The sequence below is a fragment of the Eleutherodactylus coqui genome, chromosome 8 (genome assembly GCF_035609145.1).
Source record: "Eleutherodactylus coqui strain aEleCoq1 chromosome 8, aEleCoq1.hap1, whole genome shotgun sequence".
NCBI classification, from domain to species: Eukaryota; Metazoa; Chordata; class Amphibia; order Anura; family Eleutherodactylidae; genus Eleutherodactylus; species Eleutherodactylus coqui.
Genome location: NC_089844.1, coordinates 190102675 through 190117660, shown reverse-complemented (window position 1 = coordinate 190117660; position 14986 = coordinate 190102675). Strand labels below are relative to the sequence as shown.

At 47.3% G+C, this 14986-nt stretch overlaps 1 protein-coding gene across 1 annotated transcript in view; it reads left to right on the top strand.

Moving 5' to 3' along the window:
* RFTN2 (raftlin family member 2) overlaps positions 1 to 14986 on the top strand; it is an 85953-nt gene that overhangs the window by 67478 nt on the left and 3489 nt on the right. The window contains exons 6-8 of the mRNA XM_066577149.1: positions 4223 to 4344; positions 11782 to 11885; positions 13802 to 13889. Coding sequence (XP_066433246.1) covers positions 4223 to 4344; positions 11782 to 11885; positions 13802 to 13889 — 314 coding nt within the window. The remainder of the gene's footprint in view (positions 1 to 4222; positions 4345 to 11781; positions 11886 to 13801; positions 13890 to 14986) is intronic.

The following is a 14986-nucleotide window of genomic DNA, read 5'->3' as shown; positions in this document are numbered from 1 at the left end:
GAAGATTTGGGATAAGAAGAAGAGGTAAGCAGGCTGCCTGGGGAGCAATAGGTAAGTATAACATTTTTTGTTTTTAATGACAAAACCCCTTTAAGGCTGATCTTAGAGGATGTCTTAGATCCACTATTTCCTTTATTAAAAGGTCTACCTCTCAAGCAGATCTACTATTAAAATCCCAGGTACCAGAGACAGAGCGGCTCTATATGTCCAACCCCACTGAGGCTAACAAAATGAATTGGTTGGCCCTGGCTCGCCTCCACAAACACCAAATACATACTAAAACTAAGTGTAAATTATTCTTTACAAAGCAGTACTATTTTGAGATGTTTCACCAATCTAGCCACCTGCAAGCTAGCCTAATTAACAGGATAGTCACTCCAACTCGGTCTTCAAAATAAAGGATACACATGGCCTAGAAATTATGGAGGCACAGGCTATTACCACCCGTTTTAGGGAGTACTACGCCAATCTGTATAGCTCCTCGAGTGAAAAAACGCTTTCTGATGCCCTCGCTTATCTAGAGGATGTTACATTCCTAACCCTGTCTATATATAAAGTTGCTTTCTTAGATGCACCTATAAAACTAGAAGAGATCCAACAGGCCATCTCGGATATGGTGTTAAATAAGTCCCCAGGGCCAGACGGACTTCAGATAAAAGTTTATCAAAAATATGGGGAACAACTCTCCCCTTTGCTACATGACACATTGCAGCGGGCTCTCCGGAAGGCTCTCTCCCCTTTTCTTTATATGACGCTGCCATTATTGTCCTCTTGAAACCTGGTAAAGACCCCACTAGCTGTAACTCATAGCGACCAATCTCATTGGTCAGCGTAGAGTGCAAGATTTTAACCAAAGTACTAGCTACCAGACTGAACCAAGTTATTCTGTCCTTTATCCACCCTGACCAAACAGGCTTCATGCCGGTAACTCCACAACAATAAATATCCACCGTGTCCAAACATTTATTCAATTGAACAGAGCACATAATACGCCCTGGGCACTGGCCTCACTGGACACTATGAAAACTTTTGATTCGCTAGAGTGGACTTTCCTGGAGGCGGGTCTTATTCATTTTGGGTTCCGCCCTCTCTTCCTAAAGTGGATTCAAATGATATATAAATCCCCAAAAGCAAATTGGGAAAACACAATACTCTGTAAGCAACTTCCATGTTACATCAGTGTGTGCCGTCCTTGTCTAACAATTGTGTTAAATAAAACACATAAAGTAACCAAACAAATGTATTACCAGCAAGCCATCCTCTCCCTCGGCGTCCAGCGCCAAATGTCATTGCGTGTACGCCGAGGGAACAAATATGCAATGTTTTCCTGTATGGGACTGCGATGTGATGCAGGAAACACATTGTTGCATATTTTATCTTCCTGCGATATCGCCCATGGTTTTCAATGGGGTAGCAGCAGCGCCGGTCCCATTAAAAGCAGTGGTACAACGTCTGGGTAGAAGGCCGGCCATTGTGGAGGAGACCACGGCGCTCTCAACATCGTTTTCATGGGTGGCTCTGGGATCTCTCCCCAACAATGGCGGAACAAAGTACAGCTCGGTCGCGCGCAGTGCAAGAAGAACAGTCTGATGTAAACAATGGTAATTAGTCCTTAAAGTGTTGTCACGTGACGCCAGTACCTCTTTTCAAGCAAACAGTTGCTTGTTGTTAAATGAGAGGGTCCACAGACAGAGAGAGTTTTTTTAAACTGGAGGTACACAGTTTTTCTTTACTCACATAGTCCAACCTTGATTTTCCAAGTATAAAGCAAAATGGCAGTCTCAGACACAACACTCCTGGCAGGCTTCCTTCTGATTCAACTCTGTTACACACACACATGCATTCTTCTAGAAGACACTTTTCTTCCCTTAATATGGGTGTCCTCAGTCTAAGTTATCTGATAGACAATCTCCTGGGTAAACGCCTGACACGGTGGGGTGGTAACACACAACTCTTGCTCCTCCCAACTTGCCATAGCAGGAACCGTTACTCTGAGCTTCAGACTCGGTGGGGAAATATCCCACATAAATGAGATAGGCCCATGACTCTGCGCAGGCAGACACTAAAGCGAGCTTCAGGCTCCCGCTGACACATCCTCCTCCACCGACTACATCTCTGCACACTCCTCTCTCTCTCACTACTCTAGACTCCGACTCCCAACTTCTTCTAAGCTCCCACAATGCCACACACAACAAACAAGTTAGGGGAGACAGATTCGCCCCAACAAAGCTTGTTAGCACTTACATAGATCAACACAAGTACACACAAGACAGTTTACACAAAACGGACATGCACCAACTCTAAAGACACCCCAACTCTGGGCCACTACAGTGGGAAACTCCTCAATCCCCCGCCGCGGCTGTGACAACCATGGCGGGGGATTCCCTTCAGACCTGCAGTGATGTGAGGCTGTTTTCACATAAAACTCCTTGTGTCTACGGGGCTTTAACATGGATGTCATCACAGCCCCAAATCACCCTCGCCAGTGTGAAGGAGCCCTCAAGGTGGCTATGCAGATAAATGGCAGAATGCACAGATTTGTGGGCACAGGCTGCCATGTAACATGTACGGAGGTGTCCTGGCTCAGCAGATGTTGGAGGGAGGGGTGGGGCGGGAATCAGGCGTGTTGGATTTCAACATGCTTACATTTTTGTTTTCATGTTTGACACGCTGCCGCCGGCTGTCCGGTAACGGGTTATTCATGTGCCTCTTGGCTTAGCCAGGCTGTATGTGGGGCGCAGCAGAAATAGCCGTTGGCCAAGGTGTTGGGCTATCTTTAGGCTGGCTTCTCACAGGCGTAAGCGCAATTGCGTTATGAATGAGGCTTTTTAGTGCGCGTATTGACATATTTTAGCGTATTCTTTTCTGACCCCGGGGCATGTTCATTTCCACACAACAAACAAAGGTACTAATTGAAATAACTAATTAGTTCCAGATGTGTTCTTTTTCCAGCAGAATTGTGCAGTGTTTCACGCACTTCCTTGTGTATGCCGCACACATTCCGCACCCCATTGACTTCTATGGGGATATTTGGTGCGCACATGTGCAGAAAGATAGAGTATCCTCTTTTGCGCGGCAGAAAATGTGCACACAAAATAAGTGCATGTGAATGAAATGAATGGGCTCTATTCACTGCGTATTACAAATATGTCTGTGTGAAGGAGCCCTAGAGCTGCTTTCACATGGGCTACAAAATTGTGCGCTTTTGTCGGACAGCAGTGATGCAAAATTATTTTCAAGAAGAAGCATTGCTGACGCTACAAATCACAGGAACAAAGCTGCGATATAGCCGTAATATTGTAGTGGCGATATCGCCGTCACGCTGTGAAACAGGCATAAGGCTTAATAATTGGGTAGAGCAATATACGTATGAATCTGAAAGGGCTCCTGCACGCTGGTGAGGGTGTGATTTACGGCTCAATATCGCCCTCACAAACCTTCTAAAATCCCCCTAGATGCGAGGTGTTTTCATGTGAGGGGTTGCATCACTGAGGGGTTGCCTTCATCCCACTGCTTTCAATGGGGCAGCAGCAGCGCCGGCAATGGGAGAAGATTGCGATCCTCTGCTGCAGCTGTGACAGCAGTGACAGGGGATTCCTTCTGCCCCTCGGCGAGTCCCCTCATTACTAAACACTGTGATGGCAGCAGTAGGGTGTTCAGTGATGAGAGGACTCCCAGTGGGGATGAAGGAATCCCCTGCCGCTGCAATATCGCAGAAAGAGAGAACATGCTGCGGTTTTTTTTGTTTTTGTTTTTTTTTTCCACGCAGCGTCACAGGCATGAAAACAAATGAGAATGAAACCATTGAAATTCATTAGTTTCATAACCGTGCGCTTTCACTTACTCTCACAGCGCGGGAAAATCGCCAGATTTTCTCGCCAGCGTGAAGGCACCCTAAGAGTTCCTGCGGCTCGCATTGGCTTGTTGCTTCGCGCAGGAGGTCTGTTCTTTGTTGTCTACACATATAATCTTCATGACGGTTAATCCAGGTTTATGTTTACGAATATTGTTAGAAACATTACGGCGCAAGAGTCTTGGAGCGCAGAACGGTCAGCGGGTAAAGAATCAGTCATTGTCGCAGATAAATCCTCACCTCCCTCCTCTTCCTTCCCGTTTGGATTTTCCTCGTTGCCTGTTACTAAATTATTTTTGTGGCCCAAAACATAAAAAAGTTAAATTAGTATAAAGACACAAATTTAATAGTTTATGTTTCTGTTCACAGGGGAACAAACACCAAAATCATTGGATGGATTATTTGTCTATGAAGATGAAGCTCCCCGAGTCACTGCTTCCAAGAACAGAGGAAACGATGCTATAATAGTAGAACAATGGACGGTATTCGAGGTGATAATGCACACATAATCATTGTGTAAAAGACTTCAACACTTAAAGGGCCACTCCAGCGAAAACACATTTTCCATCCCTGCGCCCTTCACCTGATTGCCTGTCGCACTCAGGAAGTCCCCTCTATGTATTGCAGCCACTTCAATGCAGTGCAGCTGCCTATCTGATACTTAATGGATTTTTAATACTGACTTACTGGCCCCATTGAAATCAATAGAAGATCGTGAAGCAGAGAGTGAAGAGAGAGGGGGCGGAGCTACATGGGATCTCCCTATATTTGGAGAGATAGGGGGCAGGGCTAGTGGGTTTCCCTAAGAGCAGGGGGCGGGGCTTGAGAGGGGCAGGGCTAGAGGGGTTATAGTGATCCCTCTGTAGCCAAGTAAGGGGCAGGGCTAGAGATATTACTATAATAACCCCTCTAGCCCCGCTCCCTCTCAAGCCCTGCGATGCGAGGTTACAGTGAAAACATCGCTAATGAGAATGAAACCATTGAAAATCATTGGTGTCATTATAATGCGTTTTCACTCACTCTCGCATCGCAGGGAAGTCGTATCGCCAGTGGGTGAGAGTCCTCAGGAGGAGGATCTCCTCTATTATAGCTGTGTGATCATCATCAGTAACTGTGATAGGAGTGCCTGTGTCCCCTTCTAGGCAGTTTTTATTGTAGATCCATGTAACAGCATCACACAGGGATTAAAAATCAATCACTTTTAATTTCTTCTCTTTTTTTAATGAACCGAAGTACCTCTGCAATTAGGTTCCAAAGTTAGCCCATGCGGAATGCAAATAGTCAGAGAAGAGTCATCTGGCCGACAAGAACCACCTTGATTTGTGAGCTGCCAACCTAACCGCACCTCTTAAGGCCCCTTTACATGCAACAATTATCACTCAAAATTTATTCAAACGAGGAAAAATGAGTGACAACCGTTACATGTAAACGCGCACTCATCGTGCACTGTTCGTTCACTAGTTGTCACTTATCTCTGGGTATCAGCCTGCATAAAAATGGTCCTTAGTTTGTTTGCTTTTGGCCACCTTTAAATGGCAGACTTAAGCCATTTGAAAGACCTGAGGGGGGGGGGGGGTTATTGTTTGCCCTGCTAAACACCATAACTTCATGTTTACTCATGCTGGCAGAGGACAATGGCTTTTCTTCACACTAATTAAAAACCTTCCAGACAGAGATTCCTTGCATAAACACCCACCCGAACAAACAACATATACAGCGTTTACTTTAGCTAATGGGTGAAATGGAGAGGATTTCAAACATTATCTGTACGTTTAAATGTTCAGCATTTGTATACAAAAAAAGTTGTTAATGCGTTCAGTCGTTCAAACGATAATCATTGCGTGTAAAAGGGCCTTTACTCTTGATAGGCAAAGCTTTCTATTTAATGAGGGACGAGCTGCTAATGAAGACAACAGGGGTGTGGTTAGCTCAGCAGCTCATGAATCGAGGTCTTTTCTTGGCCAGATGCCTCAGGCCATGCTGAATGCACATCAAGAGATAGAAGTCATCTAGCCAGGAAGAGTCATGATGATTCATGAGCTGCCGAGCTAACTGCACCCCTTCCTCTTGATAGACCCCTTGTTGCATTCCTTGATACACAGAAAATCCTGTCTATAAAGAGAAGAGGAGTGAGAGAAGTGCCAGGCATCAGTGGGGACACCCATGCCTGCGCAGACTGTTCTTAGATTCCCCTGCCCCAACTGCTAGGGAGATTGTCACAAGTACCCCAGGCCGATGCACAGCGTCTCCAAGAAAACGTTTAACCCTTTCCAATCCACTGTCTGACGTCTAAAGACATTCTGATTGAAGGCTGTACAGCCCCGACATCGGTAGATGTCCGGCAGGGTATTCTTACTGTAGATTACTGGCCGCTCTGTTGTCGGGGGGCCTCTCCGGCATGTCAAATAGTGCAGTACTGGTTCTAGCCAGCAGATGGCGCCATTGTATAATGGCAGAAAGAGAAAGCCCCCTAGGAAACCCTGAATCCAAAATTGGATTGCAAAGGGTTAATAAAAAGTGATCCAAAAGTCACATGAAACATTTCTCTTGGGCGAAATGTAGTAAATTCACCACAAGGGATTTTTAAAAACACACTGCACCGCTTGATTTCTTTTTACTTTCAAAAAGCAAAAAAGGTCGGTAGGTTAACCCTTTTTGGGGACAGATGTCTGCCGGTATTTATACATACATGATGGGAACGAGAGATGCAATGGCTTTTCCATGCAGTTGAAAAATGATCCTTTTTTAACAGTAGCATCATTTTGTGCCGGGAAGTCAGGATGCATTCACACGGGCGAGATAATCGTGTGGGTTTTGTGCGTAGTGAGACACACAAAGCTCGCATGCAAGTACAACCTATTATTTGGAAGGGGTGTATTTACTCAGGTGATCTTTCTCCTGCAGCGATGCTGCGAGATGGATAAATCACAGCATATTCTGTTTTCATGCGAGTCTCACACAGGACTAGAACATGCAGGTGTGCGGTCTCTCGCGCATCACATGGCACACGGACAGGGTCTCTGTGTTATATGAGTTGCCGCTGAGAATGTCAGGCACCCTTAATATGAAGCAATGGCTTTTTGCAAGCTGTCAAAAAATGATCCCTTTTTGAGGAGTAGCAACAGGATTAGCATTGTAAAAAGTGAAGAAAAAATGACTTTTTTACAAATCAAAAGCCATCTGGTTGCTCTGTGGTTGTGTAGGCCTGGTAGTAGCAGCAGGGGTGGTGGTAGAAGTAGCTGCATCAGTAGCAGAGCAATATCTGGGATCATCTGATTGATTTGCGCCTGTGTAGGCTTGGAGGTGCAGTGGGCAGATGTTTTCGGGAGTTGCCCAAGTGGGTGCGGTGACTGGTTGCTACCCGGCGGTGATGAAATAAAGAGACCGGTCCGTGAAAGCATCAGTAAAACCGAAGGCACACAGTTTACTGGAATTCGGCATAAATCCAATAGTCACAACTCTTCAGAATTAAGTACGATGTCCACACTTACGTTGCAACAGGCAATACCTTCATCTATGTAGGCATAAAGAATGAAACACATGGACTTTCTTAATCCCTTTATGAAGGAGCGAGGTGGTCAGGGGAGATTAAGGGGAGCTGAACTGTGAAGTTGTTTGTGGAGGAACAGAGGGAGTAGGGCAGGCTATCCTGTGTAGACGCTGACTTCTGCTATTGCAGGGATAACTTTAACTCACGGTTGCAGTGCCCAATCCTTTCTTCTGGATGACCTCCGAACTAAACATTCTCATCTTCAGTTGCCTTGTTTTTACGGGCCTCTTCTCTGCCCGTCCTCCAGAACCAGATTTTCCTAGCTGAGCCTTGACTGGACGAGGCAGGACTTGAGTTGTCTCCTCTCTACATTTCACTTCCCTCCTCCTAACTCCACCCACGCTCTGACCTTTATACCTCACCCACTAATCAATACTGGCTATGGGGAGCCTTCCTACCCAATAACATTCCTAGTCAGGGATTGGCATGGGACATAGCAGGTTAAGGTACATTCTGCAGTCGTGCTGGGTTAGTTTGAGGAGAAACCAGACATGACCTCCCAGTGACCCAGACAAGGCCAACACACATAACAAGACACCAATAGACATACACACACATAGACACTCCACACGAGGCAGCCATCAAAGTGCTGTGGAAACCCCAACTCTGGGGTACTACAGTGGTTGCAGCAACAGGGGTGACTGGTGGTAGTAGCGATTCGACAGCAGGGGCAGAGGTGGTAGTAGATTGTCTCCAGCAGGTGTGGTGACTGGTGGTGCTAGCTAGTCATCAGCAGGGGTGGTGGTGGTGGTAGTAGCGACTTGACAGCAGGAGTGGTGACTGGTGGTAGTAGCAACTCGACAGGAAAGGTAGTGGTGGTAGTAGCAGCAAGTCATCAGCAGCAATGGCAGATCTAAACAATGGCATCAGGCACAGGAGTTTAAAATCTTGAGCAACCCATGTCCGATTCATTTTCACAAATGTGAGTTTTTCCACACTTTTGGCATACAGTCTTGTTTGCTTGGTGGTGATTAGACCGGCTGATGCACTGAATACCTTCTCTGATGCTACACTGGAGGGTGGATAAGATGGTTGACCCATGGTAAACTGGGCCAGTTCTTGCCAATGTTCCAATCTGCGGACCCAGAAGTCCATGGGGTCTGGGCTCAGGGTATCTGATGGAGACAGTGCACAGTCCAGGTAAAACTGAAGCTGGTTGTTCAGGCAGCAGTGATGAACAACCTTTGGTGATGATGAGTGTCAGGTCAGCATATTGGATGGAAAAAGTTTGTCCTTATGTTCTCCAAACTGAATGGGCGGCTGCTGGTGCCGCTGTTACTTGTTGTAGTGGTAGTGCTGGCAGAGGCAGTGGAGGGTAGACTCAACGGGGAGCGGAGATTGGCTTCTTGGTCAGAAATGCTTGTAGCAGGTGTCTATCGCTTGAAAGCCACGGCAAGCTGGCTACATAGCTCATCTCAATAATGAGCCAATTTTGCCTCCCTCTCAGAAGGTAAATAAACTTATGAACAATGCCTTGTTAAAAAATTGTGCTCTCTTATAACAAAAATATTGTAGCACTCACCTGGTGCATGGTGGGAACACCTGTCTAGGTAAGAGCCCATCAGCACCTGTTGTCCAGGTTGGCTCGTCACAAATATCCCCATCCAAAATCCAGGGCAGCTGGAGAGACGTCTGGGAGAAGAAAGCACTTTGGGCTCCATATCATCTATGGGGAGGACTTTCAGCTATGTCTAACGTTAGTCATGTGATGGTCACACTGTAACGCAACGTACGTTCCGTCATAGTTTAGTGGCGTCACTGCCATACAAAAACCCAGGTTGCTGCAGAGCATTCTGTAAACATTGAAACATACCTTGTACCCTCTCAGAAGGTGGGAAAAAATTCCCCCATTTTGGTGTAATAGCGAGGGTCCAGTGTAGTTGTCCAGGAGTCATCTCTTTGCTTCATGCTAATAATACGTCACACAAGCAATGAAGCATAGAGCTTGCCGTCCTCCCCAGCATTGCTTCCATTAGAGCCCCATATTACCATGGTCATCATGTTGGGTGTCTGCCTCATCCCTTATCCTGTCCTGTGATAACTTCATCCGTCTCCTCCACCACAAACACTGCTTGATCCTTCCTCCACCGCTTGCTGAGTCCTCGCTGTCTTTGCTCCAGAATGAATATCATCACTATAACATCGTTCGTCCTGCTATTGCCTCTGCTGATGAATCTTCAAAAGGCCTCAACATGTGACTCGTGTCTCTGATCGGCTGCCAACATCTGAGTGGAAAATCCCACCGGCTCCACATGCTGCAAGAGGAAATCATTCACGGCTTTCTACTGTTCGTACACACGGTCCAACAGGTGGAACTCCAGTGCGCTGGAACGTCGCAGATCAAGCATTTTGTCACTACAGGTCTACGAGGGCACACTTAAACACATAAGAATGGCTAAAGCAAATGCAAACTCTCCTGGACATGGCCAGCACATGCTGCAAAGCAACATATGTGTTGCCATGACCAAATTGATCACATGCAATGCATGGAGCACGTCGCAGATGCGCTGCAGTGACAAAGTTCTTTCTGTGTCATCGACTAGTGTGAGATTTCCTCCTTCAGCTCCTGCCCGTGTGGCTTCTCTGGCCCAGTGCTACAGCTTACGCCTATGGAAGGAGGAGCACGAGCTATATCCACTAAGGAGGATAATGATAGGCAAAGGGAGTCTGATGTTGAAACAGACCGCCACAATCGTGGAGATGTCAGTAATGCTCAGCCGTGTTGCGGTGGTGCATTGTACTGCAAAATATGCCATGTAAGACATGTATTGGCCCTGGCCATAGTTGCTGCTCCACGGTGGCGCAGGTCAGACCGCCCTCACCTCCACATGATTGTGCACGGAAGGGATGGCTTTCTTAGAGAAGTAAGGGTGGCTATTTTTCTGCTACCCAGTCTGAGTGCACGTCATCAGTTGCCCAAAGCAGTGGACTTAACCAGGTGGTCAAGCTGCAACTGCACCACCATCAACTTGTCCGGATGTTCTGCCACACGACCACTGGATGGCTGGGCACATGGTTCCGCGTGTTGGCTATTGATTCCGTGATGGATAACTGAGGAGCACTAGGTGACAGAGAGGGTGACAGCGAGACTGCTGCCTCATCCACAGGCAGTACAAAGTCTTTGCGTTGTGTGATTGTCCAATGTGGCCTTGTGATGGCGCTCCATGTAAAGCAGTAGTATCCTGGCAATGCATGCCTCAGGGCTTCTTCACATGCAATGCACAGAAAATAGAACCCATTGTTTTTAATTGGTTCAATCTCACTTTCACTTTTGCACGCGTGAAAAAAAAATGCAGATTGCTCTATTTGGTGCACATTTGTGCAAGAGAGTCCTTGGGAACATGGAAACGCGCACCTGATACCCGCGCAATTGCGCAATGAACTGCGAAGTTTAGTGGGGAAAATAACACACTGGGGACTAATTAGGCTGCACAGCCTTTTAAATAACGGTGCGGGCATGTCCTGCAGCGCCGATGTGAACGGTCCCTGGCAGCGCAGAAAATACACTAAAATGAGCAGATATGTTTGCAATAATGCAACCTTCACTGCGCAAAAAGTCGCTCTGTTGTGCGTGTTTTTGCATATACGCTCGCGTGAGGGAGCCCTTAATCTTCTGGCACTGGCACCAACATCCTTTCTGGCAGAGGACATGGCACGGGTCTTTTTCCTCCACTCCGTCCTTTCCAACCTTTTATTTAAGCAGACATTTTATTTCTAGTTTTGACAACAGACGAGAAGACATTGTGAACAGATAGCCCTCGCCGACGACACTAGAGATTGCGCTGGAATAGATTGTGCGCATTACAAGCACACGACGCACTGTAACTGCGACAGTGTCAGTCATGACTACGGTGCCTTTACTGGGGGTGAATACTGTTTCCAGAGACTATTCCTGGCGATAGTCGTGCCATGTACAAGTGGCCAGAGAAGGCGCTGAGCAACATTTCACTCACTTGTTGGAGTCGCTCAGCTTTCAGTTCCGCTCAGATAGGTGAGCAGTCTGTCGCTCGGTGCCTTCTGCATGTGGAACCAGGAGTTGGTCAATCTGTATGCAGTTAATGGAGGTGGGCAGTTGGAACCCCCCCGGCCCGACCCGCCTACATTCACAGCTAATTCGCCCAACGGTCGCCCCATGTAAAGTAACCTTTAGTGACCATGCTTCCATACTATTGTATCAGGCTGCAGGTCACTGATGCAAGCGTATGGCGGATGAATTGTGGCATCTTGCATCGGTACACAACTGGAGTTGTCCATACCACGAAGTCCAAGATCCGGTAAAACACTAATGTAATGATCTGGGGTTTTTAGCTCCTTAAGATAAACATGTCACTCGCTAGTGGATAGTTAGATGATGTCATATTTTCACCTATTCTTCTAGGGGTCTGACATTAAAGCGGACTACGGGCCTCTCCTGCACACTCTGGCAGAGTTCGGATGGCTTCTGACTTGTGTTATACCAACACCCATAATAAGGCACAACAGGTGAGAAATGACAATGGCGCATGCCTGCTGTGTGCGTTCTATCAGTAATGGCTGGCATTACACGGGCCGACAGTCGGGTGAATGATGGCACAAGCTAAGGTCATTAGCGCTCACTGAAGGACATCACTGGCTTCTATGTCAAGTGCTGAGCGGGGAGCGGGGACACACAACGAGAAGCCAGCAATCCAGCTATAGTTTTTGCCGCAGATGCGTTTCTACTGAATGATTTTCGCTTAAATCTCTTTGTTTGAATCATGCCATTTGTTAGCACTGTTGCCTTGCGGAGCTGGGGGTCATAGGTTCCAGTCTGGTCAAGGACAGCATCTGCATAGACTCCATATCTATGTTGTGCTGGGTCAGATTTGAGCTTAGAACACCAGCACTGCAAGGCAACAGTGCGAACAACTGAGCCACCTTACTTGTTATTCCTTCTCTGGAGGAGAATGGGAAACACAGAGAGAACATACAAACTCCAGGCAGATGTTGTCCATAGTCAGACGTGAACCTAGAGCCCAGCCCTGCAAAACAACAGTGGAAGCCACTAACTTCTGCTTGTTCCTTCGGTAGAGGAGAAGGTAAAGAGAGAGAAAGAGAATAAGGTCTTCTCTGTCTCTCCCCTCAGAGAAGGAAGAAGCTTGCTGGTTCTGCAGCTAGCATTGTTGTCTTGTAGGGCTGGCGTCTAGGTTCACATCTGACAATGGACAACATCTGCCTGGAGTTTGTACGTGTTTCTCCTTCTTCTCCTCCATGGAAAGAAGAAGCATAGTGAATAGTACTGCTGTCTTAGGCCGCCTGCAGACGGGCAGAAATTCCACGGTGGGATTTCCCGTGGAATTTACGCCCCTGGAAGCTGCCATAGGATTGCGTTAACAAACGCAATCCTATGCAGACGGCCGTGATTTGGCTGTGCGAAATCTTGCGCGGCAAACAAATCGCAGCATGCTCTATTTCTGTGCGGGGCTCGCAGAGCCCCACACAGAAATGTCACTCACCGGCCGCCGGCTCTGCTCTGTGCATGCGATGGCTGCCCGGCAGCCGGCACATGAAAGAGCCGGGGGGGCCGCGGGAGCAGGTTAGTGTCATGCTGCTCTCTGCAGACGCTCGGGTCGGGTCGTGCTGCGAGAATTCTCGCAACCGGATCCGACCTGGCCGTCTGCAGGCGGCCTTACAGTGCTGGTTCAGATCTGACCAAGGGCAACATCTACATGGAGTTTTTCAAAGTGTTTTAAATCATAGGCAGCCCTGAGCATTGATTGACAGATCAGTGCTGCCTCTGATTGGTCACAGCGCTCAGCCAATCAGAGGCAGCGCTTCAGAAGGTGGAGATTTTCCAATCTCCGGCCAGAAGAGGAGCAGAAGAAGAGTGCTGGGGATCTGCCAGAAGTTGTGCCAGAGATGACAGCGCTTCTAAGGTGATGTATTCTTATTTTTTATTTTATTTTTTTTTACAGTTATTTTTTTTGGGGGGGGGGGGGGAATTATATTTTAAGCACACCCCCCCCCCCCACCGAAGATCCTTGTCGCGGAGAGTCCCGTGCCACTGCGGTCACAGCAGTGGCAGAGGATCGCAATGTCCCACTGATTTCAATGGGGCTGGCGCTGCGGCCGCTGGCCCCATTAAAAGCAATGTAAGAAAAGCTGTTTTCCTGCGGACACGCCTCGCATCCAGGGCTTCTGAAGGATTGCTAGAGTGCTATCTGGGCGTCAATCACATCCCGCTATCGCTCTTGCCAGTGTGCGAGAGCCCTAAATCTGCCAAAAAATTGAAGTAAAGCTTTCCGTTTCACTTCCGTCCTGCCGATTTCAATTTTATTAAAACTGGATCCATCAAAATACCAGCAGTGTGAATGTAATGTCAGATTATGTTTCCATCCATGTATCAGTATTGTGCAACTGAGCGCTGCTTATCATTTCAGCGAAGGAAATCTGACGACAAAGCAAATCATTTTTCTTCAAAGACCAGTGACGTCATCTGCATCCCAGTCGTCAGTTCCATCCTCTGAGGTAACGAATTACACATGTGTGGGGAAAGCATGAAGCTGAGGGGGCATTAGCAGTGTGCACTGGAGGTATACATCAGGCGGATGTCCCAACGTACAACTCCGATGGATGCCTCTGATGCATGAACAGGCAAACACCGGCAAATGTAGTCCATAGGCTCCCATGGTAAAAGAGAATGACTGGATGCCTCTGTGTAGAACAGCATAGTCAACTGCTACTCTATACAAGAAAGGGAATATTGGCGAGTGCACCAAATAAAGAGTACATTGAAGATGTAGCATGACTGCCCCCCCAACACCGGAGGCTTCTACAGCCGTCATTTACAGCAGTTCTGGATGCTCATTAGACATTTCATTATGTTGTGACCTTGTGCAAATTAAAAACAATTGTCAAGTTTTTCCCCTCATTCTGCACTCAATAGCCCATAAGAGAGAACAGAATGTTAGAAATCTACGTAAATTTAAAAAAAAAAAAAGTAAAAATAACATTTTGCATTGATTTAAGTATTGACACCCTTTAGTATGACACTTGAACTGTAGCTCTGGGGGTCTCCCATTTCTTTTGATCCTCTTTGAGATGTTTCTACACCCTCATTAGAGTCTGTGGTAAATTCAGTTGATATGACATATGCATTGTGAGCTGTGAGATCTTATATCAGTAAAACCAAGCCTTGAGGATTGTGTGGAGGCGCAGATCTGGAGAAGCTACAAAAACATTTCTGCTGCCCTGAAAGTTCCCAAGAGGCACCAAACTAAAGGCTTACTCCGCCGTGCGTATATTGGCCTGGTTTTCACGCCCGGCCGATATACGCTGTCCCTCTCTGCAGGGGGAGGAGACGGGCCAGGAGCAGTGCACTGAGCTTCCTCCCCCTCGCCACTGTTTGCAATGGGAGGGGTGGGACAGGGCGCAGCTAAGTTCCACCCCCTCCCATTGCAAATAATGGCATGGAGTGGAGAGGAGGCGGGAGCTCAGTGCACTGCTCCTGCCCCGGCCCGCCTCCTCCCCCTGCAAAGAGGGACAGCGTATATCGGCCAGGTGTGAAAACCCGTCCGATATACGGATGTCGGAATAAGACCTAAGGGGGAGAAGGATCTTGGTAA